The sequence below is a fragment of the Octodon degus genome, unplaced genomic scaffold (genome assembly GCF_000260255.1).
Source record: "Octodon degus isolate 3935 unplaced genomic scaffold, OctDeg1.0 scaffold00067, whole genome shotgun sequence".
NCBI classification, from domain to species: Eukaryota; Metazoa; Chordata; class Mammalia; order Rodentia; family Octodontidae; genus Octodon; species Octodon degus.
The window spans coordinates 9,913,941-9,938,098 of NW_004524643.1; the positions used below are offsets into that span (position 1 = coordinate 9,913,941).

The 24,158-nt window shown below is 46.5% G+C and overlaps 1 protein-coding gene across 8 annotated transcripts in view; it reads right to left on the minus strand.

The window, feature by feature from the left end:
- Positions 1-24,158, minus strand: part of Plekha7 (pleckstrin homology domain containing A7) — a 230,731-nt gene that overhangs the window by 19,838 nt on the left and 186,735 nt on the right. For all 8 annotated transcript variants that reach the window (XM_004634911.3, XM_023719439.1, XM_023719437.1 and 5 more), the window contains 8 exons: positions 23,534-24,004; positions 14,998-15,520; positions 14,407-14,493; positions 11,520-11,573; positions 4,078-4,146; positions 3,827-3,907; positions 2,840-2,989; positions 2,123-2,224 (listed from right to left, as the gene is read on the minus strand). In XM_004634911.3, the coding sequence (XP_004634968.3) occupies positions 2,123-2,224; positions 2,840-2,989; positions 3,827-3,907; positions 4,078-4,146; positions 11,520-11,573; positions 14,407-14,493; positions 14,998-15,520; positions 23,534-24,004 (1,537 nt within the window). The remainder of the gene's footprint in view (positions 1-2,122; positions 2,225-2,839; positions 2,990-3,826; positions 3,908-4,077; positions 4,147-11,519; positions 11,574-14,406; positions 14,494-14,997; positions 15,521-23,533; positions 24,005-24,158) is intronic.

Consider the following 24,158-nt stretch of genomic DNA (forward strand, 5'->3'; position numbering starts at 1 on the left):
AAAAAAATAAAATAAACATTAACCATTTAAAAAAAAATAAACCTTTTACCTGCTCCCAATCCCAAACAAATGATATGATTCTATGCAGGTGCATGTGTTTGGAATGCACAGAAAAGGGACAGGAAGGCAACGTCACAAATGGATAGCACGGGTATATGCAGGCAAGGGGATGGAATGGGGCTGAGAGGGCTGGAAGAGGCGCTTCTGTGCCATCTGTTTTTGCTTTTCATTGTTTGGCTCTGTGTGTGTGTGTGTGTGTGTGCGCGCGTGCGCGTGTGCATGGGGGGGGTACTGGGGGTTGAATTGAACTCCAGAATCCTCTACAATTGAGCTAGACCCAAGCTTTTTATTTTTATTTTGAGACAGTGTCTCAGTAAGTTTCCCAAGCTGGCCCTTAATCCTTCTGCTTCAGCCTGACAGGTAACTGAGATCCCAACCATGCATCACTACACTCAGGTCATCGTTTGGCCTTTTAATATAGATGGATCTCATATACATTACTTGTATAACAACAGAAAATAAAGCATGGAAAGCTATTAAAAATACTGCTAGGGGCTGGAGAGATGGCTCAGTGGTCTAAAGCACCTACTTGGAACAAGCTTGGCAAAGCACAGGGACCGAGGTTCCATCCCCCAGCACCACATGCCAGCCAGCCGCGCCCCCTGGTGGGCTGAGCTGGCCACACACACACACACACACACACACACACACAAAATGTTTTTTTAAAAAATTTTTAAAAAATACTGCTAAAATTAAGTGTGGATCTTACTGTCTTCTTCAGTCCTGGGAGTGAAACCCAGGGTCTTATGCATGCTAGACAAGCGTTCTATCTATTAAGCCACACTTCCAGGCCTTCGTGTGGATCATGGAAGCCTAAGACAATAGGTATAAAAGGTCAGATGGTTCTAGAAAATAGTAACTAGAAACAATTGCAGGAAAAGACTTTGTCAGCAATATTTGCCTATTATTTTTAAGCCATTATGCTTAGTACTGAGGATACAAAACAAAATAACCCAAAAAACCAAAGGAAATGTTAGCTTTCATAAAGAGAAATTATGGAGTGAGGAGTACAACAGCAGGACACAGACAAGTTCTAGGGAACCTCTAGGTCGGTCCTGAGCCAGAAGCAAGAGCCTCTTTCACATGGTCCTAGGCTAGGCTCTTTAGGAACCATCTTAGAAAGAGCAGAGTCCTTGGAAAAGCCTCAGGACACACAAACCTGAACTCCCTCCAGAACGCGTTCACTTTCCTAAGGTGAAGCTAATGTCCAGAGTCTGCATCTTCATTAAGTCACCTGCATGAGGAGCCCAGGATACCACCACTCACCAACTAGCATGCCCAGGACCAAAACTGGGGCAGCATGCTGCCTCATACCCAAGAAGGCTCCACGAATGCTTAATTCAAATAAAGTGATTTTCTGTCAGGGCCTACAAAGGAGACACACATCCGAAGCTGGGATGGAAAGCAGGTTATTTCCATTTTTAAAATTATGAAAATGTAGGGGAACATGGGGCTACTGGGGAACCTGATCTGAAAGAAGATTCCCTCGGGCCTTTCACTGCCTTGCCGGTGGGGAATACCGGTTGCTATGCACACAGTGGCCTGGGAGGCAGGGCTATAAGACATCCTTTCTCAGGTGGGGCAGGAGCCCCAGAAACAGGTCTCCTTCAGCCTGGCCCCTAGAAGTGCAAATGAATGCCGGGAGCCCAGAGGCAGCTCAGTGGCTGAATTCCCACTCCCTTCTAAGCAGAGAATGGTACTAGCATCTAGCTCCAGGGATCAGAGACAAGAAGAAGGAGGGCTTCCACTGCTACCTGTCTAAAAAGGAAGCTAGTAACCCAAGAGGGAGTCATACTTCACTCTCACACCTCTCCTCTCTGAGGTCTTCTTCCCATGATCAAGCGGAAACCCCTTCCCCAAACAAGATTAAGGTGTTTAAAGAGCAGGAAGGTGGACAGCATTGAGTGAGGCTTTTCCTCACTACCTAGGGAGACCCAAGAGAGCTCAGGGTGGCCAGTTCACAGGTTTGAGGAAGAGAAGCACTAGGGCAGTTCTCTCAGCCTCCACACACCAGGCCCTCAGAAGCACCCAGAGCTCAGAAGGATGAACAGCCCTTGGTCACCTGGAAAAAAAAGGCTCGTCTGTGTTGTTCCTGTAGGGTCTGCTTCAGCTGCTCCACATCGCTCTCCAACTTCAGATACTCATTCCAGGAGTTTTCCATCTCCTGTTGGCCAAGGAAAAGCTGCTGGTCCCACCTCACCAACCCACCTCCCTGACCCCCACCCCCAGCCGTCTTGAGACTTCTATAGACCTAGCCAGAGGGGGAGAGAGGGAAGATGGCCCAGTGAGCCTCAGGCAGTCCTAATGGGGAAGAGACAGAAACATGAGGGAGTGTGGCATCTGACCCTTCTAAGCAGAGAATGATACTAGCATCTAGCTCCAGGGATCAGAACTGTCCCCTCTTCCACCTAGGGATGCTTCAAATCCCTGCTCTAGCAAAACAGCCCATACCATTTGAGACTAACTTATGAAAAAGTGGAAATCCTAGTGTCTTAAAATTAACTGCACACAAATCAGAATAGAACTTATGGGCTTCTCTGAGAAATATAGTCCCATGAGTGCCCAAGCATCACTGATGGAAAGTAGCCTAAAACACAGGTTGAGAAAGACATGTCACCCCTGAACAAGCTGCTATCAGGAGGCAGGCTAGAGAGGTTCTGCTACTTTAAGACACTTGTACCTGGCCACCAACTCCACTACCACTACTGGGGAAATGAGAATGCAGCCCATGGCCAGCCTGTCCCAAGGGAGAGATGTGCCCTTCACAGCCCACACGCACAGTGGACTCTCTGGAGAGCTCAGCTCGGATGTGCACGAGGTCCTCCTGCAGCAACCTCTGCTGGTAGGCAATCTTCTCCAGGTGCTGCGGCTGCTCTCGATACTGCTCCATCTGTCTGTGTAACACCTCCAGCACGGATTCCAGCTGATCCTATGCCAGGGAGGGGCCAACAAACAACAGGATAGGGCATACTCCCAAAGGCCTCCCCATACCACACCTGGAATCAAAGCAAGCTTCTGGATCTAACCCACACAGAAGGGGCCAGAGCTGCACTGGGAGCTGAAGAGCAGGGCCCTGACGCCAGCAGTGACTCTGTCCACGGGATAAGGCTCCTAAACTGTGAGGTGCCTCCATTTCTTCACCTATAAACTAGTGTAAAGCCATCAAACTCCTTATGGGATACACTATGAGGCTAAATCAAGGAGTTGGTGGAAAACTTCGCAAGCTCTTTGGGAAAAAACATTATGTTGTAAACCTTCAGCATTAAAATAAAATGCACAAAGAAAAAAAAAATCTCCCTTTAAGAGTCTAAGAGAGCCAACAGTACTGGCCCGAGGCCCATTCCTGTCCTCCCAGCAAGACTGGCTGCCTCCACAGCCCAGCTAGGGTAGGAAAGGAGATATAGGAAGTGAGGGTCTCTCTTGTGAGGACTACAGCCTAACAAGGCAATTTCTTCCCAGGGGTTCAGGTGCCAAGCACTTCTCACAAGGGGTACAGAGCTCCCCTCCCAAGGCCACAGCAGACTAGGGCAAATGGAGGAGGAGGAGGAATTGGAACCAGCAGGCGAGGGCATCCCTATATGTGATACCCCACTTGTTCCTCAGGCTCAGAAACCCCCAAGAAGAACTTCTGAACAAACTGCACTGCTATGGACAAACCAGCATCTATTGTTCAATACTAACAGGAGAACCTAAGCAATGTCTTAGGAAAGAGAGGGCACAAACTGTCCCTCCACCCAAACCAAAATGCTGCAAAACTGATGCCTACTTTGTTTTCCTTCAGGGCTCGAATCTTATCTTCCAGGTCCTGGAGGATTCTGTCTTGTTCACAAAAGATGCTCAGTTTGACCTATAAGCAAGAAGAGGTTTGGGAGGGCCCAGGAGGATGACAATAGGGCATGGTCTCGGGAGTGGGACCAGAAAGCCTCTGGCTACAGGACCATTCAAACCCTGCCAGAAGCTGCCCCACTCAGCCTGGGGCACAAGGCAGCTGTGGGGTCAGTCACTCTGCTCACTTACATCAATGTCACTCTCAGCAATCTTCACAGGCTTCAGGCTTCGATCCTTGAGATGGTCCCGGCCTGTCATCTGGGAGGTGAAAAATGTAAAGAAGACTTACTCGAGGCATTTGGAATCATAACTCAGGAAGCAAAGTTACCCCTATGCTGGATGGGTGTGAAGTCTCAAGGCATGAAAGGGACAAAAACTCAAAGCAGTATCTGCTTTATTTCTACACCTCTATTTCATTTTAGAAAGAAACTAAAATCTTTAGTGATCCTAGTAGCACTTACAAATTGTCAAATTTAAGAAAATGTAAATGTTCAAGTTATAAGAACAATTTTTAAAGCATATATTTGTTCAAAACAAGTGTAGAGTCAGTATGAATCTTGGAAGATTTGCTACTGGTAAGTTTTCTACTAAACACAGGGACAAACAGAAGTCTCTCACCCCCTTCCCAGGTCCTGGGGAAGGCAGGCCAAAGAGAGCAAGCAAATCCTCTGAGCATTCTCAAGCCTCAGTTTAAGGACGTCTCTGAGCAGCCCTGATCCGCACATATAAGTCTAGTATTTCTTACCCAATACTATTAGGGAAGAAGGCCTGAGTAAGGGAAGAAGGAAGTTAGATAATTCCCAGCTGAGGTTCTTGTTGATTCCTGATTAAGGCAAAACTGTATTTTTTTAAAGTTATAATCTACCTCACCTTTTTAAGAAAGGAAACTACAAAGAAACACAAAATTCACCCAAACTCAGGGATCAATGGGATTTCACACTTCCCATCCTTAAGCCAACTCACAGTGGGTAGCATGTTACTCATCTCTCGCTGAATTCTAGGAAGCTGAATCTGACTCTTCATTCCTTGCTTTCCTTTCCCCCCAAGTCTCCTTGCCAAAAGCTGTGCAGGGGTGGCTTTTACACAGATTTATCCCCACAGTTAGGACAAAGCCAGAAGACTCAGGTCTAATGCACCTCATGTAGAGAAAAGAATATCATCCTGACTTCCATTTGCAGATATGACTAGGGGAAAGGGAGAGGACTAACTACAGAAGAGACGGGCAGTATGTGTGCTATGGAGAGAAGGCCTTTGCTTTCTCTCCACACCATCTGGAAGTCTTGAGTGTGACCAGGAGTTAAAATATGGTAGCGGCCATTCCCCTTGGAGCTCAAGCTATTCACATGCCCAGCTGTCCTATGAGCCTTCCTGAAATTCAGCAGCGGCAAATTCAAAGGTCAAGGTCAAAGGAAAATAACTTCCTCACGCTTTGGGCTGTGGAGTGATTCTGACCTACAGAAGCAAACCACATTTCCAGGATCTCTCTGGTCACACAATGAAGAGCAGGGACCACTGGTGTACTTAGCGTGGCACAGCCTTGAGTATAAGGCCTGGAGCGATAACAGCCACTCAGCAAATGCTTACGCAGAGGAATGTAGGTCAAAAGGAAACGTGTAAGTTAGTGGAAGTTCCTGGAAAGAGCAGAACTCCAGCCAAATTTGGTTTCTCAAACTGGAAGATCATGTACACACATGTATATACACAACTGTAGAACAACAGACTCCTGCAACAATCCACAAACAGTGCAGTATCCTGAGATGGAGGAGAGGAGTGGGAAAAGGAGGGCACAGAATTAATCCTGGTGATACACAAACAACTGGACTCTTCAGCAGGATGTGAGCTTTAAACTCAGGGAAACCCAGGAGAACTAGCAGGTGAAAGTGGAGAAGTCTTCACTCTAGGTCATAAACTGGGGACAATGGGTTTGTCTGTTTTCTCCAGTGGACCAATCCTCGGCTCATATCCTAGGTAAACACTTTCAAAATGAGATATGCTTCAGGATTTTTTTTTTCCTCCAGGCACAACTCTTCCCCTTATTTGATTGAAGGTTTTCATGGAGGATATATTTTATTTGATGCTTAAATAACAAGGCAGAGAATCTAACTGAGCAATGCCTCATCTATCTAGCACCATCAAGAAAGAAATGAGATATTCTATATAAAAAGGGCACTTTGAGAAAGCTGTATTTTCTAAATTAAACTCTTAATAAAAAGCTTTCTAAATGCATGCCCTTCACTGCCTTCCTAGAATATTAAACATATATCCAACCCCCCTCTTGGGATATTAGCATGCCTTTTTTAAAGAAACTGGATTCCTCTTGGCCCCTATTAGTGTGCTGCTTAGAAAGTATTGTGAATTAGGCATCCAAAGTGCTCAAAAGCTCCACAAAAGTGACGTACTTAGCTCTCTCTTCCCACTCAGACTGGCTCTGGTGCTCTTCGGGGTACTCCTCCCACAGCCTGGGTCTGTCACTGCTGTGGTGCTTCTTTTTTTTTTTTTTTTTTTTTGTGGCAGAACCAGGGATTGAACCCAGGCCCTTGCACTTGCCAGGGAAGCACTTATTCCACTGAGCCATCTCCCCGGCCTGCTGTGGTGCTTAGTGCAGTAGAGTCCAAGCTTCTGCTTGCTCATGTCTCTACCCACTAGAAAGCAATCTAACGAAGGTGCCTAGAGAGACTAGGATGTATTTCTCTGTGTCCTCCAGGTCCAGACAAGAACTAGCATATTGAAGATATTTGCAAAGTGCTTGCTTAGTGAGTTCATGAATGTATCAAAATCAAAGGTCAGCTCTGATTCCTATGGCGCAAAGACCACAGGCTGTAGAACAGGGTTTTCTGATAGTTGTTTACACAGCTCAGAGGGTTTAAAACTTCCAAATTTAGCTCTGTTCCAGAGAACAAAGGCTACTAAGAAATGTTATATCTGTAAGTAGCAGATTAGCTAAGTTTCCTTTTAAACTTGTGCTTTGTGATAGCAGTGTTTAAGTTCACTTAAGAAATCAATGAGTGCCACCACCATCTTTGTTTCGAGGAAAAAGTGAAAGTCCATGGGCATTTATCCACTGGAAAGAAACTGTCTCAGAAGAGACTCAAAGGCCCTCTGAGCATCTTTCCTGCCTTTACCACATCCCAACACATGGTCTTGGGGCTCAGGATGGCTAGATACAAACACATGCACCCCACCTGCTGCTTCCATTAGAATGCTGCAAAAGCCAGCTGCATTACAGTCCCTAAATGCTTGTGTCAGTGAAAGGAGGCATGAAGTAACAGGTGTCCTAGTCTAGCTCTGGGCTATTATCCTAATATCAAAAGTCTGCCCCAGGTCAAGGTAATCTGACTTGGCCTCCCTCTAGGTGGCCAGTAACTGGTGCTCCCTCCCAAGAAACTCATGTTCATCCCTGTCTGGGTGTGCCCAGGCCACGGAGGCAGACAAGTGACAATGGAAACACAACATGAGCAGGTGGCAAGCCAGGCAAGCCCCCCACCCACTTGTAGCACAAAAAATGGAGTCACAGAACACCACAGATGAGCGGCCCAGCCTGGTGCATCAGCCACAATGCTGAAGAGAGCTAAATTTTAAAGAAAATAAACCGAAATGACTTGCGGGAAGCCTGGGGCGATCAGGAGAGCAACTGGTTAAGCAAGTGATGGAGCCGGCACTGAGCCAGAAGCAATGGAATGGCCCCGTTCGGAGACACAGATCAGATCATCTTACGCTTCTCCTGGGCCGACAGCCCAGTGCTGACTTCTTCAGCACTTTGTAAAGCACGTTGATCAAAGGTTCATTATTTTTAATCTGTTCCAAACAAAAAGGCAAAATACAACAAAACGTAACAGGTGAGACATTAAACAACACTTGAAGCAGCCAGATTTGGGCAGGTGGCAAAGGGGAAACCTTAAGGAGGATGTGTACAGCACAATTAAAGTGAACCTTGGTGATTCTGCGGGGTCCCAGCTGCAGCACCTTTCTGGACTCTAGTTCCCTCCTCTGTAAACTGGGGGACCTTCAGCTCTCAGTGAGGGGATCATGTGTAGGCTGCCTGTATGGGAGACCCATTTCAGTGCCCACTTCCCCCCCCACCCCCAGTGCTGCCACAGCAAGCAGAAGAACATTATTGCAGGCAAGTCTGCGCCTTCCTTGCCCACACTCAGTCATCAAAGCTTTGTTTAGAGTGGTGCTAGGCAGCATCAACCTCACCACCAATCCGCACTTTCACTTTCTGTCCCTTACCGGCCCCATACAACAGAATTTCCATGCCAGAAACACCATTTAAGACAACTCTGAGGTGGCAAAGCATATGGTATATTAAAAAAAAGGAGTGAATTCAGTCCCTGCCACGTACTCTGTAGAAGTTACTTCTCTCAGACAAGTAACATTCCTGGTTAGGGAGACAGGTATAATTTCTATGTTCAAGGTTGCTCAAGGATTACATAGCATCAATGAACACTAGTTATGCCCAAACACAGGGCCAGTCAGGAGCAGATCTTGACCAGTGGGGAGTTCTTTTCATCCTAGCACCACCAAATGAAATGCCCAAGAAGTAAATGCTCCTCCTAGTTGCATTTTCTGAGAGTGCCTTGATCACCTCAGACTCACAGCAGGAGGTGGCACTTGAGAAGGAAACACCTGCACATGTGGGAAGAAGAGTACCTCACCAACTAGCTGTGGAGGCTGAATGTCAGCAGCTCAAAGGGCTCTTGGCCTTCGGGACAAGAACATGGAAGGCCCTAAGTCTACATGATAGAGTGAGGGGGTGAGCAGGTCAGATTCTAGGCAGGGAGACTCCTTTTCCAGGGAGGCTTATCTCCTTACCTTGTCCCCCAAGGTCCTAGAAAGGTCCTCTCAAAAAAAGCTAGTTCCAGAGGGGAGGTGTTTCTCTATTTCCATGAGCAGGGTAGTCCTCAGGGCTCATTTAACTGTGTTCACAGAAGCCCTCATCTCAGGGACACTTTGTCCAACATGTCATAGAATCTAAAGACCAAGTGGACTTTTGAGTTTTCCTAACGTAATTACTCATCCTATTCAGTCTCATGTAGCCTCAGTTGTATCCAGGTAACGTAGTTCACTACCATTTAAAGGAGCCGTTTTAGAAAAGTCTTCCATTATACTGAAACGTGTCTATTTCAAACAGTCATCCACTTACCTTAATTCTCCGTTGTGGCCACAGAAACACAAAGTCATATACCAGAACTCTACAGATTCTGTCTCTGACCCTCTTCTGAGTCATCCCTATCTCTTTCCCTAGTTCTGCACTGTACCTCTACTCACCGCTATCTCCTTTCAAGCCTACAAGCTCTCTCACTAGAGAACTTGTGAGGATGGTAGGTGTAGAAGTGGGGTGGGGGGAGACCTGGGTGTGCAGGTGGAGGCAGCCCTGGTTCTACAGCAGAGGGTAAGGCTGGCAGAACAGTGGCGGTGTGGGCTAACCCCCTGGAATGCCGTTCCTGGCTATGGAAAGGAGTACATGCCCTTTCTGATTTAGTAGATTGACCTGGGCTTTGCATCCTGCAAACAAAAGTATCCTACTTAGCACACTCAGCCTCAGTTCTGTGTGGCTTCTCCCCTCCCCCAACTCAGCCCTTCCGTCATCTGGATCTAGAAGTGACACATGCATCTGGGAACCCAATATTCCATCTGAGTCTGTGCAGAGGCACGCAGCCCCTTAGCCCTCTGCAAGATGAGGAGGAGGTCCCAGCCTTTTTTGGCACCCACATCAGTTCAGTGGCACACAGCACAAAACCCAGCAACTTTTCTCACAGGTGTTACTGTTGAGTCAAGCCTTCCCCAGCCACCAAAGCCATTCGTTTGGGAGTCAGGTTCTCTGAGAAGAGCTTAGCAACCACAGCAGCAGCTATAAGACCAGGAAATTTCTGGTACCAACACAGTTATGACAGATGATAAGGTCTAGAAATTTGAATCACTAGAAAGTGTTCTGATCACAAATGTCTCCTAGAGAGCTATCCCTAATCCTAACCCCAAGCCCAGGGATTGAACTCAGGGCCTTGCACTTGCCAGGGAAGCGCTTATTCTACTGAGCCAGCTCCCCGGCCCAGCCTGCCTCTATTCCATCAAACACATTTCTTAGCTTAATGTCCTGAGCTCAGCTCTCAAGCGGTAGTCTTTGGGTCACTGCTATGAGAGAGGCCATGCAGAAAGGTGATTAAAGGCATCAGCATCAGCATTAGAGTTACACCCAAATGCTGCCCCCGCCTCTTATAACTATTTGTGTGGCCTTAGGAAAGTCATTTACTTCTCTGAGCCTCAGTCAGTTAAAAGATGACACCATCACCTACTGTAAAGGCTAAATATTAAAGCAGAAGTATAATACCACGGCTAGTGCATATGATATTGGAGACAGGACACACAGAGACTCCTAGTTCTGCTAGCCTGTGTGTGCCTCAGTTTCTCCTCTAATCACTTTGTGTTCTACACCTTCTTTCTAAGGCCCAGGGTAGAATGAGGAGCCTCAGGATCTGTGTCCACCTCACTTCCTTGGCCCTAACCACACCATCACCCTTTGGTTCTCCTTCCAATCCACTGGCTCATCAAACCTCTGCATATGCCACCTGCTTCCAAACACCTTCCTAGTAGCCCATGGAGATTATCATTACTTCAGCTGAGACTAAGCTAAGTAGATCTTTGTATAGTCATTGCACATAAATCTGCTATTTGGGAAATTTTTCTTTCTCCTAGACATTTGAATGTTTCATGAGACCAGAGAGCCTCATTTTTTCTCCTGTATCCGCCCACGTCTTCTGCAGAGCTGGGAGAGCTAGGCATACAGCAGGTGCTCAACAGATATATAAAAATGGGTTGACTTCTAATCAAAGGCCCTGACTTTGCCTACTTGTGGGAAGGCCCACCCCCTCTTAGCTGCTGCTGCCTTAGGGTTTAATGTTCATACCAGCTCTGCCAGGCTGGATGAAGTTCTAAAATATTTCCAGTCTGGAACACTGAGGACTTCAGGGAATGCCCTGCTGGCAGGTGCCTAGATGTCCTACAGGCCCTTAACCCACCCTTGGATGATTAAAGGTCACATTCTTTCAGCCTGTTTCATGGTGCCAGCTCAGGCATAGGAGGGCTGCCCACAGTGGGAGCTTTCAGATCACTGTGGGAAGGACAATAGCAGCTCTCTCTCTTCTGGGAAGAATGCCTTTCCCTTCCACAGAAGCCTTCTTGGATCCTCAGTGCTGTGAAGGCTGAGTCAGAGCTGGAGTCTGACTACCTACAGGGGCCCAGTGTTCATGTCCAAATGCAGAGGGGGGGCTACCTGAGAGCCTCAGAGTTAGGTAATTCTATGTGGACATGGCTCCCCCACAACCAAACCAAAGAAGCCACTTCTGGCCTCATCAGAGGTTCTGAATAAGTGAATGCTCATTTTTATACGGACTTTCAGTTCTAAACATAGGAAAGAAGAGATCACAATCTTGTGCCCTCGTCCTATATGCCAGAGACCTCACAATTCACAAGAAACTGCACAGAGCCAGAGTTTGAGAGTGTGAGAAGTGGAGCTCTTCTGACTGAGAGTGTTGTCTTCATTTGGGATCCAGATCTGATAAGACTGTGTGGCCCTTGACTTTGGGGTCAATTTCACTCTCAGGAAGTCTAGGCGGGGACCCTGGCACACTCACCTTTAGATCCAGGTATTCCAAGTCTTTCTTCAGCTGAAGGTAGGTGTCATCAGCCTTCAAAGGAAAAGATAGAAAAATGAGAACCAGTTATAATCACCATGGCCTTCCATAATTCAGGGTTTTGAAGTAAATCATTTATACTGAGCAGCTTTGGGGACAAGAGACCACAGCAGAACAACACATCTGGGGCCACAGAGAAAGCACGAATGGCTTGCTGCAGCTCAGTGCACCCTTTGGGCTAGGCAGAGACCATGGGTCACTGTGGGGACAGTCAGCTTGTCTTAGAACTGGCAGCCTGGTGAGGAGGCTCCCGTCCCAGCAGTGCAGCTGAGGATAAAGCTGGGCTCTTAAGGCAGAAAGACGAGGTCTACTTTCAAGAGCACATATTGCACCTAAACTAGAGTCCCATCAGGGACCATGGCTCCAATTCTTGTCATTGAAACTTTGAACAGGGTCAACTTACATGCATGAAGTAAGATAACCCTGATAACAAGGAGATGCCTGAAAGAGGCAGAGAGACGACTCAGGTGATCCTGGTCCCAATGTGACTTTGTACCACCTGTTACAAGTTCTACTCTTTTTGCTCAGCATGAAGCTAATGTGGCCATGTCAAGAGCTAGTTCCAGGGTCAGACCATATCTGCTTGTGGAATCTCTGACAGTTTGTTGACTTCTGCAGGGTTAACTAGTGGAGGCAGTAAAAAGAAGGAAAGGACCAATTCCCTAGAACTTATGCTATTCTACACAGGACATCACAGATGCTAATAGAGAAGCAGAGAGCTGTGAGCGCTTGAGAACAACCTAGGAGCCATGTTCTCTGCAGACTAACAGGGTCTCCTAGTTGGGCAAGCCAGGGCTGGGAAAGGCAGTCCTGCTCTACAGTTCTGATAATTGTACATAAGCCAGGTAAGCAGTTCATGCAGGGCTTTTTAAGCATGAGAAGGCAGAAAGCCCCTTGAAAGGGATGTTTGTGGCTTGCAAGATCTTATTTCTGTCCCTACACTGTCCCCTTATCCATCCCTACTCCACCAATCAGCCCAGTCCTCACTTTTCACAGAAGTAGAAAAACAGAACTGGAGAATGTTATCTAAAAATTACCCAAATATACTCAGTTTACAGTTTTGCACATGCCCTTTTACATTCTTTATGGGGGGGTAGATGGTGGTACTGAGGATTGAACCCAGGTCTTTGCACTGAGATATATCCCCAGTCCTGGTTAGTTTTTATTTTGAGAAGGACTTTTTTTTTTGCGGGGGAGGGGCCTGGCTCAGACTGCCTTAAGAGCAGCTCTGGTAAGGCAGGTGGAGGTGGGGATCGAACTAAGGTATCCTGCACCTGACTGCATTTGCATGAGCAGGCACTTAAACTGATTTAGCTTAACTAAGCTAATGGCAGGCCCCCTAAGTTGTTTTTTACTTTTTTTTTTTTTGCCCCCTAATTTTTTATTTTGAAGCACCCTGAACTTATGATCCTCTTACCTCCACCCCTTGAGCTGCTGGGACTATAGCATGTGCCACTGGGCCCTGCCTACATTCATTTTTTCTGAATAACTTTCCTGAACTCCTCACTAAAACAGGACAAGGAAGTTGACAGTAACATCACCTTTGCATTCTGTCTGTCCCCTGCCTACTAGCCTTGTGTGGCCAAACTTATGCTATCCCTGCCTGAGGACAACTAACTCACAAGAGCTAAACTGCTCTACATGTTTGGAAGCTCAGCCCCTGGCCAGTGCTAAAAGAGCCTGGCTGCAGAGTTCAATGTCCTGGAAACTGTCTAGAGCACTGTGCTCAACAGGAGCTGGATTATGGCTTTACCCTGCATGCTTTTAGCAAGGAATCCAGGCAAGTCCCACCCCCCCGTGGAACCATGTGCCTGTGTGTCCTACCTAATCTTTCCCTGCTACCGTAAGCCTCAACAGGAGAGGAGAAATGAAAGCTCTGCAAGCAGCAGCACTGTCAGGAGTGAGCAGGTACCCCACATTCTCACCTTCAGGCTGACCACCTGTTATCTTTCAGTAACTCACATAGTACCCAACATGACAACAGGCTGATAGCTGGCAGAGTCCTTTAGATGTGACCACACACCAGTCACTTCATACAGCTGGCAATCACTACATATGGCTAGAGAAGCTACAGTTCAGGGCTCTCCCACCCCATGCTGCCCCTGCCCAGACCAACAGGCTGGGCTCTATGACTCCCACACGGTGTCTGGCAACAGCATCCAGAAGCAAACAGGCAAGGGTGAGGGCGAGCCAGACAGCAAAGACAGACCAGCACAGCACAAGAGAACATGGGCCAGCACATCATTCCCCCGTCCCGGGACAGCCCACGGGCGCTGACCTGGCAGGTAGGAAAGGTCAGATGGTGTTGCAGTAACTGGCCCACGGCAAAATTTCGCACACTGGCCAACTTGGCCTGGTGCAGTCGCAACCGGGTGAGAAGCAGTGAGAGCTCCTCCAGCTGCAGGTGTGTAGACACATTGACGGAAATTAGCCACCACAGGGGCACCGCTTTAATTACACTCTGCCCCAGTGCCAAGACAGCACTGACGTGACACCACTATGCAAAGATTGCATTAATTCTGTCATTAGCACAAATAAAAGCACTAGTAACAATTGGCTGCAGGAAAGCTGCAACCACACCCTACTTAAGCTTTACAGGTGGAGTTAACTTATCAAAGAGCAGAAAGAAAGAGAGGAGCTAATAGGAGAGAGTAGTAGGTGTAAAATGCTTCTAGCAAAATCCTACTCAAAGGAGAAGACGAGCCCAACATTCCTCTACACTTCCCAAGTTCTTTACCCAATCTTTACAGGACCAGGAAGCAAACCCCTTTGAGACAGGAATGTGGGCCACATCACATTCACCTGAATGGAGTATGGAGCTGCTTACCGATTTTCCATGTAAACTGGGAGCACTGACAGTGTGGGTCATGTAACCCATGGAGGGCATGGAGCGTCGGTCCATGTGTGAGGAGTTCTAAAGTTGGGGAGACAAGAAGTTGCACTGAGGGCCAGGCACAGAAGCCTCTGTTACTTACCCCCAAGTAGCGCTCTCTGCTAGTTTCCTTATCTGAGCCTGAGACAGCCTGTGAGATGGGCACTCATGGTTTCTTCATTGGAGACAAAACAGTACACTGTGGAAACCCCTGGGAGAGTCAAACTTGACCTAAGTTATTATAAATATCAGAACTGACTGAACGCTGACATCTTGTCCTGCCTTGATGCTGCCAGGAAGCAAATGTTTAGTTGTATGACTTCATGTAAGTAACTCTGTCTCCCAAAGCCTTGGTAAAATGGTCTATGATCACAGCACCTACCTCACAGGGTTGTGCTCAAAATTAAAGTAAACCCCAAGAACTACTTAGGCACTTAAGGTGTTCACTATCACTTAGCCCCAATGCCTCAATCTATGCTCAAACCAGGTAAGGCTCCCAGCACCTTGAGACTGGGCCTGATACAGGATGAGGTCCTCATGCCTTACCTTGATGGCATGGCCCCGTGATTTCCTGGGAGAGGCTCCTAGCGAGATGTCCACACTCCGCCTCTGCTCTGGTGGTTTCACAGTGACACGCTCAGCTGGTGTGTGCGGTCGCCTGGGTGGGAAGACCCTCGAGGGCCCCGGGGGAGGGATGTCTGAGGGTGATGGAGGTACAGAGATGGAGCGGGGAACCTCCAGCATGCTCCTGCTCCTGCCCTGGTCAGCAAACTCGGGGGAGCCGGCGCAGATGGGTGCTGTGGGGCTGCCATGCCGAAACTGCTGGCGCTGCTGCCACTCATAGAGCTGCCACACAGTGCCATCTCGGTGTGCCCGGCGCTCCTCACTTGACATCTTCAGGTGGCTGGCACGGTCTTGTGCATACTTGTAGTCGCTAGGCAGGTTCCGTGGAGGGGGCGAGGAACCCCCTGAGGGGTGCCGGGTGCTCTTGGGAAGAGTCTGGTAGTTTTCTGTGAAGGACAGGGGCTGGCTGGGACCCTGCCGAGGAAGTGTCTGGTCTGAAGGAAGGCTGAGGAGAAAGAACAGGAATGCAGCTAAGCAGATCCAGCATGTGGGGCAGTCCTCTCTTGTCAGACCCTGAAATGAGCTGACACTCAGGGCCCTCCTCACTTCTCTTTACAGAACCAGCTTTCTCTCAGCTCCCTACCAGGTTGACATGGGGGTGACATAGTTGTCAATTCCAGTACAACAGGATTGAAATGCTTCTGCTTTCTACTTCTCCCCCTCTTGCCAGTATTAATAATTTGTATATGTCTAGGAAAGGCCTCAAAATCCTCTCAGTTACCAAGACTTTCTCTCTGTCTGGGATCCTAGTACCAAGGTCTGGAGATTTTTAAGGGAAATGGTTGGTACTGGACCTTTCCTTTTTCTACTACTCCATTGCAGACACTGGTTAATTACCTCTCCCAGACAACTCAGAGACACTACCACTCATTTCCACCATACACTCTACCTCCTCCTCTGACCCAGTCACTACCATGTTTTCAAAACTTCCCTGCCATCTGTAAAGTAAAATCTAAAATCCTTAGCCTAGTACTTGTGGCGCTCTAGAACCAAACCTCAAAGCACCTTGCAGTCCTATAGTTTCTCCCTGTTCCTCCTACCAGGCTGGAGCCAGGCTGGGGAACACCAAGCACCCCAGGCCCACCCCTAAAGGAGGCACCCCTCACAGGCATGCCCACACTGGGTACTTCCTGAGAGTGAGCCTCATCAAGTCCAGCTCAGCCTCTCCATTACTCAGTGAAAAAGCAAAGGTAGGAAGTAGCTGCCCTGGGTTTGAATCCCAGCTCTATCATTCACTAGCTATGTGGCCCTTGCTGGCTTACCGATTGTTCTGAGTCTCACATTCCCCATCTACGATGTAAGGTAGTATTACCTGCCTCACACGGTTGGGCTAGGGTGGGCAAGGTCTCACTATGTAGTTCAGCCTGACCTTCAATTCACTTTGTAGCCCACTATGTAGCCTCAGCCTCCTGAGTGCTGTGATTATAGGCATGTGCCATCATACTTGGCAGTTGCTCTGAGTAGTAAATGACACCAGTAAGGGAAAAGGCCTCTTCGATATGGACACAGAAGGTCCGCTACCTGTGTGCATTCCTTCTCTCCCTCCCTATTCTCAGAACACGGTTCTTGCCACACAGTCCTGTAAGGGTTCCCCTCTTCTAGTTATACAAATCTGACTTCTTCCAGGACAGCAGTCCATGCCTCTCCTACAGCTCTCAGTGTTCCTGTTTAATAGTTACTATACTGTCACTTTCCCAAGGTCCTGTACTGATGTGACCTTTTCATACTTGCAAGACATCTCTCCCCCAGCCAAGCTGAAAATTTCTGAGAGACAACAACTGTGTCTCACACTCTGGTATTGTTCATGGTCTGAGAAAGTCCTCACACATAGCCAGCCCTTCAATACTTACTCCAAGAGCTGCACAGGACTTTCAAAACCACTACCAGCTAACTTTCTGAATATTTAAGAAATTCAGCAAGGGACAAAGGATGAAGTTTTCTTAATAAACTTTAAAAGCATAACCTGGGACAGTATGATATAAAGAGAATAGGCCATGAAGTCAGACAGGCCTGAGTCCAAATCCTGACACTGCTTGTTATCAGTTGTATCTAACTAATTTTATTTAGCACTCATCACATGCCAGCCGTTGTCTATGTCAAGGCTACTCACAATATGGTTTATGAACCAGCAGTTTCCCTACCACCTTAAAAATGCAGCCGAGTGAAATGGGGCAGGTATGGAAAGACAGACACTATACGCCCTCACTACAGCTCATACAAGCAATGAATGGTTACCAAAGGGTGGGGGACAAGAAGGGAGGGATACCGTCAAAGAGTATGAAGTTTCAGTTAAATAGAATAATTTTATTTTTATTTTTTATTTTTTTCTGTATTTTAAGGAAGGGTCTACAGGGTGTTCAGGATCTCACTACTAGATCAGACTTGTAGTGATTCTCCTGTTTACAGCCTCCAAAGTGCTGGGATTACAGGTGTGTGCCACCATGGCTGGCCCCAGGATTGAACTCCTGGCCCTTGAGCCTGCTCGCAGGTACTTTAATCTGCTGCGCTATGTGGCCAGCCGAGAAAGAATAATTTTAGAGCTCCATTGTACAATATGTTGATTATAGTTAACAACAATATAGTATATGTTTCAAAATTGCTCAAAAATATTTTAAGTATTCTTACCACAAAAAATAAGTAGGCAAAGTGGTAAATACTGATTAGCTTGATTTAACCATTCCACAGTGTACACATATATCAAAATTTCACATTTGGGGGCCGGTGAGATAGCTCAGTGGACTAAAGTGCCTGCTTAGGCAAGCACAGGGACTGCAGTTCAATCCCTGGCACCACTTGCCATGCCGGCCCTGCCTCCAGGGCAGGCTACAGAGTCTGGGCATAGTGATACATGCCTGTAATCCCAGTGCTAGGGAGGTTGAAAAACAGAAGGATCACTATGAGCCTGAGCTGTGTAGTGAGACCCTATAACAACCAAACACATTAAAAAAAAACAAAAACAAAAACAAAAAACAAAAACTTCACAATTACCCCTTAAGTACATATAATAATTTTCAATTAAAATATATTTTAATAGCAGATTTTTCAGCCCCATCACAGACCTAGGAATGAGAAATTCTTCAACTCAATCACCTATGTTTTAAAAATCCTCGCACATGATTCTGACACTCCCTAAAGCTGAAGAAATACTCTCTTATATTCAAGCCATTTAATCACTTCTAGCTGTCAGACCTCAAGACGTGTCATTTCTGTCTGCAGTCTCAATTGCTTTCCTATAAAATGGGGAAATAACCACTTAACAGACTGTTGTGAGGATTAGAAGTAAATGTTTTTCAAAATACACCCGCTCTCCATGGGCAGGAGGAAATTTTAAGATCTCTTTAGCCCAGACCTGTCCTGTATGCCAAGTGTGTCTGCTTGTCACTAGGTGGCAGAGCTTACTTCCTTTTTTTTTTTAATAATTTTATTGAGGACAAACAGCAATAAGACAGTTTCAAAAGCAATTATTAACACAGTTTCAATAATTAATACATTGCATATTGTTGTCTTAGTGGTTATTCATTGTACAAGATGCAGATATCATATCCTGTCCACAAACACTATTAGAATAAATCTCTCTATCTGTTTATCAATAAAACTTTGAAAAAAAAAAAAAGAATAAATCTCTCTATTCATTGAATTAAGAGAATGCAGCTGTATATCTATCCTAACTATTTTGAGTGTACAGATACAAAATGGTCAGAGCTTACTTTCAATCTCCCAAAGTCCAACAGCAATGTGTCTCTGGGGTGGAGGCTGCCACCACCTGAACCCTCGTGTAGGGGTGGCGGGAGGGGGAAAGGTCAGGACATAGCTTCCCCTAGGAAACACAGGATTTTACTAACCATTGTTCATTCTGCACGAAGCAAAACGCACAGAATGCAAAGCATTTCCCACACACTCCTACCCTCTGCCCCTTCCATCTGGCTCTGCAACCCACTCTGGATGCCTCCCTGTATGCTGGATTCTGGACAAAGTTCTGCACCAAACACTGCCCCCAGACACTCTGAGGTCATCCTCTAGCCTGCACCCTCCACTTCTGCACTGTCTGACACTTGGGTGACCCTAAGGACCCAGGACAATGATGAGCTCTGGCCCCAGGAGACAATCTACAATAAGTAACCAATGACAGAGGTAGGGACATGGGACCTGAGGAACAACTCCCAGAGGAGCTCTGTTCCATGGCAGATCCAACTGCTGGTCCAAACTCCAGCATTACCCAAAAAGAGGTCTCAAAAGGCACTAAAAGGATATTGTAGTTTAGATAGCATAAATATGGTCATATCAGGGGATACAATCATTTTTGTAACCAATTATTTATGCAGCATAAACTTGAATTTCCATCATGCAAGGGCTTACATCCCACTCTGTCTCTTTCTGCTCTGTTACTCTGTTTGAGTAACCCTGTTCAGGCTCCACTCCCACCTTATTTACGGGGGGGGGGGGGCGCGGAGAGGGAAGGCCAGAATTTCAAAACAAGCTTTTAGACTGTGATAAGAATCTAAGAGTATGTCATGATGTGAAATATATTTATCTCTGAGCACTGAAAGAACAGTTACAAATAATTCCCTGTGTGAGCTAAAGCTGAGAATACAGGGTATTTCAGCCCAAATACCTCCTTTCAATATTGTTATCTGCTCAGTCTACTGCTAATGAGATTAGCAGTCTTAATTATACACATAACAGAGACCTATCATCTATGCTTTCAAGTGGATATTGAAGAAGTTCCTTTATTATGCAGCCAGATCTACTTATCACTTACTGAAAGTACCAATGTATCTTTAAGGAATCTAGGAATATAAAATGCAGAGCTTTTAAGAAGCTAGTACATCAATCCCTGGTACCGCAAAAACAAAACAACAACAACAAAAATATAGTAAAAAATCAGAGACCTAGCACTGTGTTGAGAGATGGACAGCACTTCTTTTATGTTCTGCCTTCATTTCTTCACTTTCGTTTACTTTTTAGACTACAGAAATTTGCCTACCCCACTAGCCTGAAATTCCGCTAGTTCATGCCAATGATCTACACAGTCAATGAACTGTTTTTCCCTACAGATCTGACGTTCCTCTGTCTTCAACTAAGAGTGGCTCAAATTCCTACCTCACATTCTACGGAAAAGCCACGGCCCTCCCTAGCCACCTCTCACCTCCTTCTGGACTTCTTATGCTTCAGCTCCCTGATGCACTCTCCCCAACCCCCAATAATACAGCAGAATCACACAGGTTGTGTGGGTTGCTACAAATGGTCATGTAGAGACACTTCCCAACCAATAACTTCTGTATCAGTTGGCCTTGTTTTAAAAGTCCTGTCACTGGCTATGTCATCTCACTCTAGATTCTTCTCTTCCCATGACTAAGTCGCTTGACATCACTCTGAAATTCTAGCTTTATTAAAGGTGTCCATATAGGTCTGCTCATCCAAGTCCAGCAAGAAGCTGAGCAGAGGAAAAGACCTCTGTTGGGACCAAAAGGTCAGGGAAGTCTGAAGCACCAAACTTTTCTTCAGTGGTGCCCACCTCAGAAGGCACCAAACTCCGGAGGAGTCTTTATCCGCAGCACCTTACACTGCTGATTACGTTTCTTCCAACAGAACTTTGCCCCAGGGCCAGGGATATAACTCAGCAACTCAACACCTGGCTGGCAAGTGTGAGGCTCTGAGTTTGATTCCTGGTACCAAAAAACACAAAACAAAACACAAAAACTTCTGTCCCAAAGAACATTCCAATCCCCCCACCCCCACCCCCGCCGCCATTTCCTTTAAGGAGCCTTTGCTTTTTTCCTAGGCTTTGGACTGGGGATTCCCAGAGTTCTGTCTGGTCCCTGTTATTATTTACAGAGTTAGGGATTTTCAACTCTACCCTCACCTTAGAATCCCTAGAGAAGGAAAAATTTCACTTTTTAAAAGTCCTGCAACCCAGATCAAGGGAAGATTTCTGGGCTTGAGAAGCTTCTAAACCCCTCTTGGTGATTCCAATGTGTAACCAAGCAAATTTCCAAACTGGTGGGATTATCCAAGTGACTTTTAGGAAATATAATGCTTTGACCTCACCCCAGACCAATTAAACCAAAGTGGAACAGGGTCTCTAATGATCAAGTTCTACAACCAAGATTAAGGCCCACGGCCCAAAGAACTCTATCCTGGACAATTACCTATTGCCAGGGCATAGTTACCCACTCCAGGGCCATCATTCCCACATCTCTACTACCTGTATCCACAATCTATGACCTACTTGGTCATCTCCCAGACACGTACCATATTCCTTACCAAGCTTTCTTTTTCTTTTTTTTTTTGGCGGAACCGGGGATTGGACTCAGGCCCTTGCACTTGCCAGGGAAGCGCTTATTTCACTGAGCCTTCTCCCCAGCCCTTCCTTACCAAGCTTTCATTTCTGACCTGAGCTAATACAAGGCATCACACTTACCTTTAGCCAAGTGAAACCTCAACACTACCTTGTACTCCACCTTAGCCCTCCTGACTTTAACATCCAAAAATAAAACTTTTTTTTTTCATTTTTAAATTGTATTCTGTTTATTGGTTTGGTTTCATTTTTTAAAAAATAATTTTATTGAGAAACAAAAAGCAATGAGACAGTTTCAAAACTGATTAGTAGGAGAGTTTCAGTAATTAATACATTGTATATTGTTATCTTCTTAGTAAAAATAAAAATTCTGATTGTCCCCAAGCCTGTTCCTTCCTTAACCTTTGCCATCCCACCAGCTACCAGTTTCTCAGGTCAACACACTAGGGATCATCTTATTCTTCTCTTGCTTCCATTCTGATATCTAGAGCTCTGACAAACTCCACTACTTCAAAGTCCAAAATAACTCAAATCTGTTTATTTTACAGCCTGGACTACTACGGTAGCCTCCTCCCTAGGTTCTTACTTTCTCTATGAATATTAATCCTATTACATCACTTATTTGCTTAAACAGTCAAGTAGTTTCCCCTATTGGTTTTTGTTTTTTTTTTTTTCAGAACCAGGGATTTATTGTATTTTAAAATAACATTCAAATGCCTTACTTTGGATTTCAAGGACCTACTACAATATCAATAGTGAACTATCCAACCTCACTCAGCAATGGATCTTTGCAGCCACCTGCCTGGGAATGACCTAGCTCAGCACCAAAGACAGCCACTTTACTCCTCTGTGTTTTGTCACAGTAGCTTTCTGTTTTCAATAAGACACCAAAGTTGAAAACAGCATCGATACCTGGTCATTCCTAGCTGGGCAGGGGAAGGCTGCTTAGCTAACACACAAAAGGCTTTCCCTTTTTTTTTTTTAATTTTATGTGTGTGTGTGTGTGTGTGTGTGTGTGTGTGTGGCTAGCTCAGCCCATCAGGGGGTGGGGCTGGCTGGCATGTGGGGCTGGGGGATTGAACCACGGTCCCTGTGCTTTCCTGAGCTTGTTCTAAGTAGGTGCTTTAGATCACTGAGCCATCTCACCAGCCCTTTCCCTTCTGTTTAATACTCAGCAATGTCTCTCAGTGGCTCAGGAGGTTCTGATAATAACTACTCCACTATCCATCCTCATGACTATCCAGCTGGCCCAGATTAAGGATCACAGCATCCCACATGTGCACGCTACGCCTACACATCTGAAAGAAGGCCTGGGCTATTCTTTGAGGAAAACTGCTGCCTCCAGAGCCACAGGCCGAGTCTGGCCCTCAGACAGGGAAGTATCAGGCCTGCTGCACTCTCAACTGAGCTCTGGTCCACCCACAAGAGCTATACCAACTCCAGAGGGTTTCTGAGTGCCCAGGGGTCTTCTCTAGTCAGTGTTTTGTTTCAAAAGGTTATGGATGGTAAGCAAGTCGCCGTATCTTCATACTGAAGACAAAACATGGTGGCTTCTAGGGACAACAAGGCAGCCACGACCCTGAAATCTTCATAAACCTAATTAATCTAAAACTATAATAAAATACAAGCAGTGTTTTGCAAATAGCTAGAGATACATCCCTTCTAAATAGTTAAAGCCACTTCTTTAAGGAATGGACTTAATGAAGCCTAATGTCAGCAGTCTGTGAGCATTTCTAGATGCACCTGGAATTCAAAACTAGACCTGTGTTTACTATAGTTCCTACAAAGAATTCTCAGCTGCAAAGAAGCAGTAGCATAAGTGGAGACCAGCCCCTATTCCACACTCAGTGTCTCAAAGTAGCCTCTGAAAGGAACAGAGATGCCTCTGTGTAATCTCCCACAGGCTTTGGTGGCTCACAGAACGGTTTGAACTCCTACTCTGCAACTGATCTGTGTGCTCGGGACAGATTCTGTCACTTCTCCAAGTCCCACTTTTTCAGTCTGTAAGTTAGAAATCTCATCCCTCCTTCAGGACTGTGCCGAAGATTCACATAGATAACAGAAGTGAAGGGTTCAAGGCCTCCATTCACCCAGTAAGTGCTGGGAAATGACAGCTACTATTACTGCACCATCAGCAGGCTCCAAAGTACATACACTGACCTCCTGCCATCCGCCTTTGGGTTCTTCACCCATTGCTCCATCTGGGCCAGGCCGCTCTTCCTCTGGCTGTGCTTCTCTGTGGTGGCTCTGGGAGGAAAGGCCCGAGGGTACCCGCCAGTACCATTCTGTTCTCCAGGGCCATAAGAGGTGGGCAGCATGCCATTCTTCTCTGCGTGCTGCGGTTGTGCCTGCTGGCCTCTTGGGCCACTGGGTAAATCCACAAACAAGGCATCCTCCTCCGTGGGTGAGTATGGGGACCTGGCCTTGCTCCTGTCCCTCTTGCTCTCCAGCAGGTCCCTCTGAGAATGGTATTGCTGTTCTTCCTGCTCCCGCCTCTGAAAGCCAACAGAGTCATCGTGGCTGCAATGAGGACAACTCCTTGAGTGTCCAGGTCCCACATCGCCACACTCTCGACAGGACTCTGTATGGTTGGCCTGAGGCACCGCCTGCCGCTCCACTTTTTCCAAATCCCTGCAACAAGAGAAACACACTCAGTCCACTCTACAACCACTTTCCCCAGTGAACACATTTCCCACATACTCGCCTTTGACTGGGATATTCTCTCCACCTGTAACACCTTCCTGTCCAGTCCTTTAGCCTGCTGCCTACCTCCTGGTACTCTTTT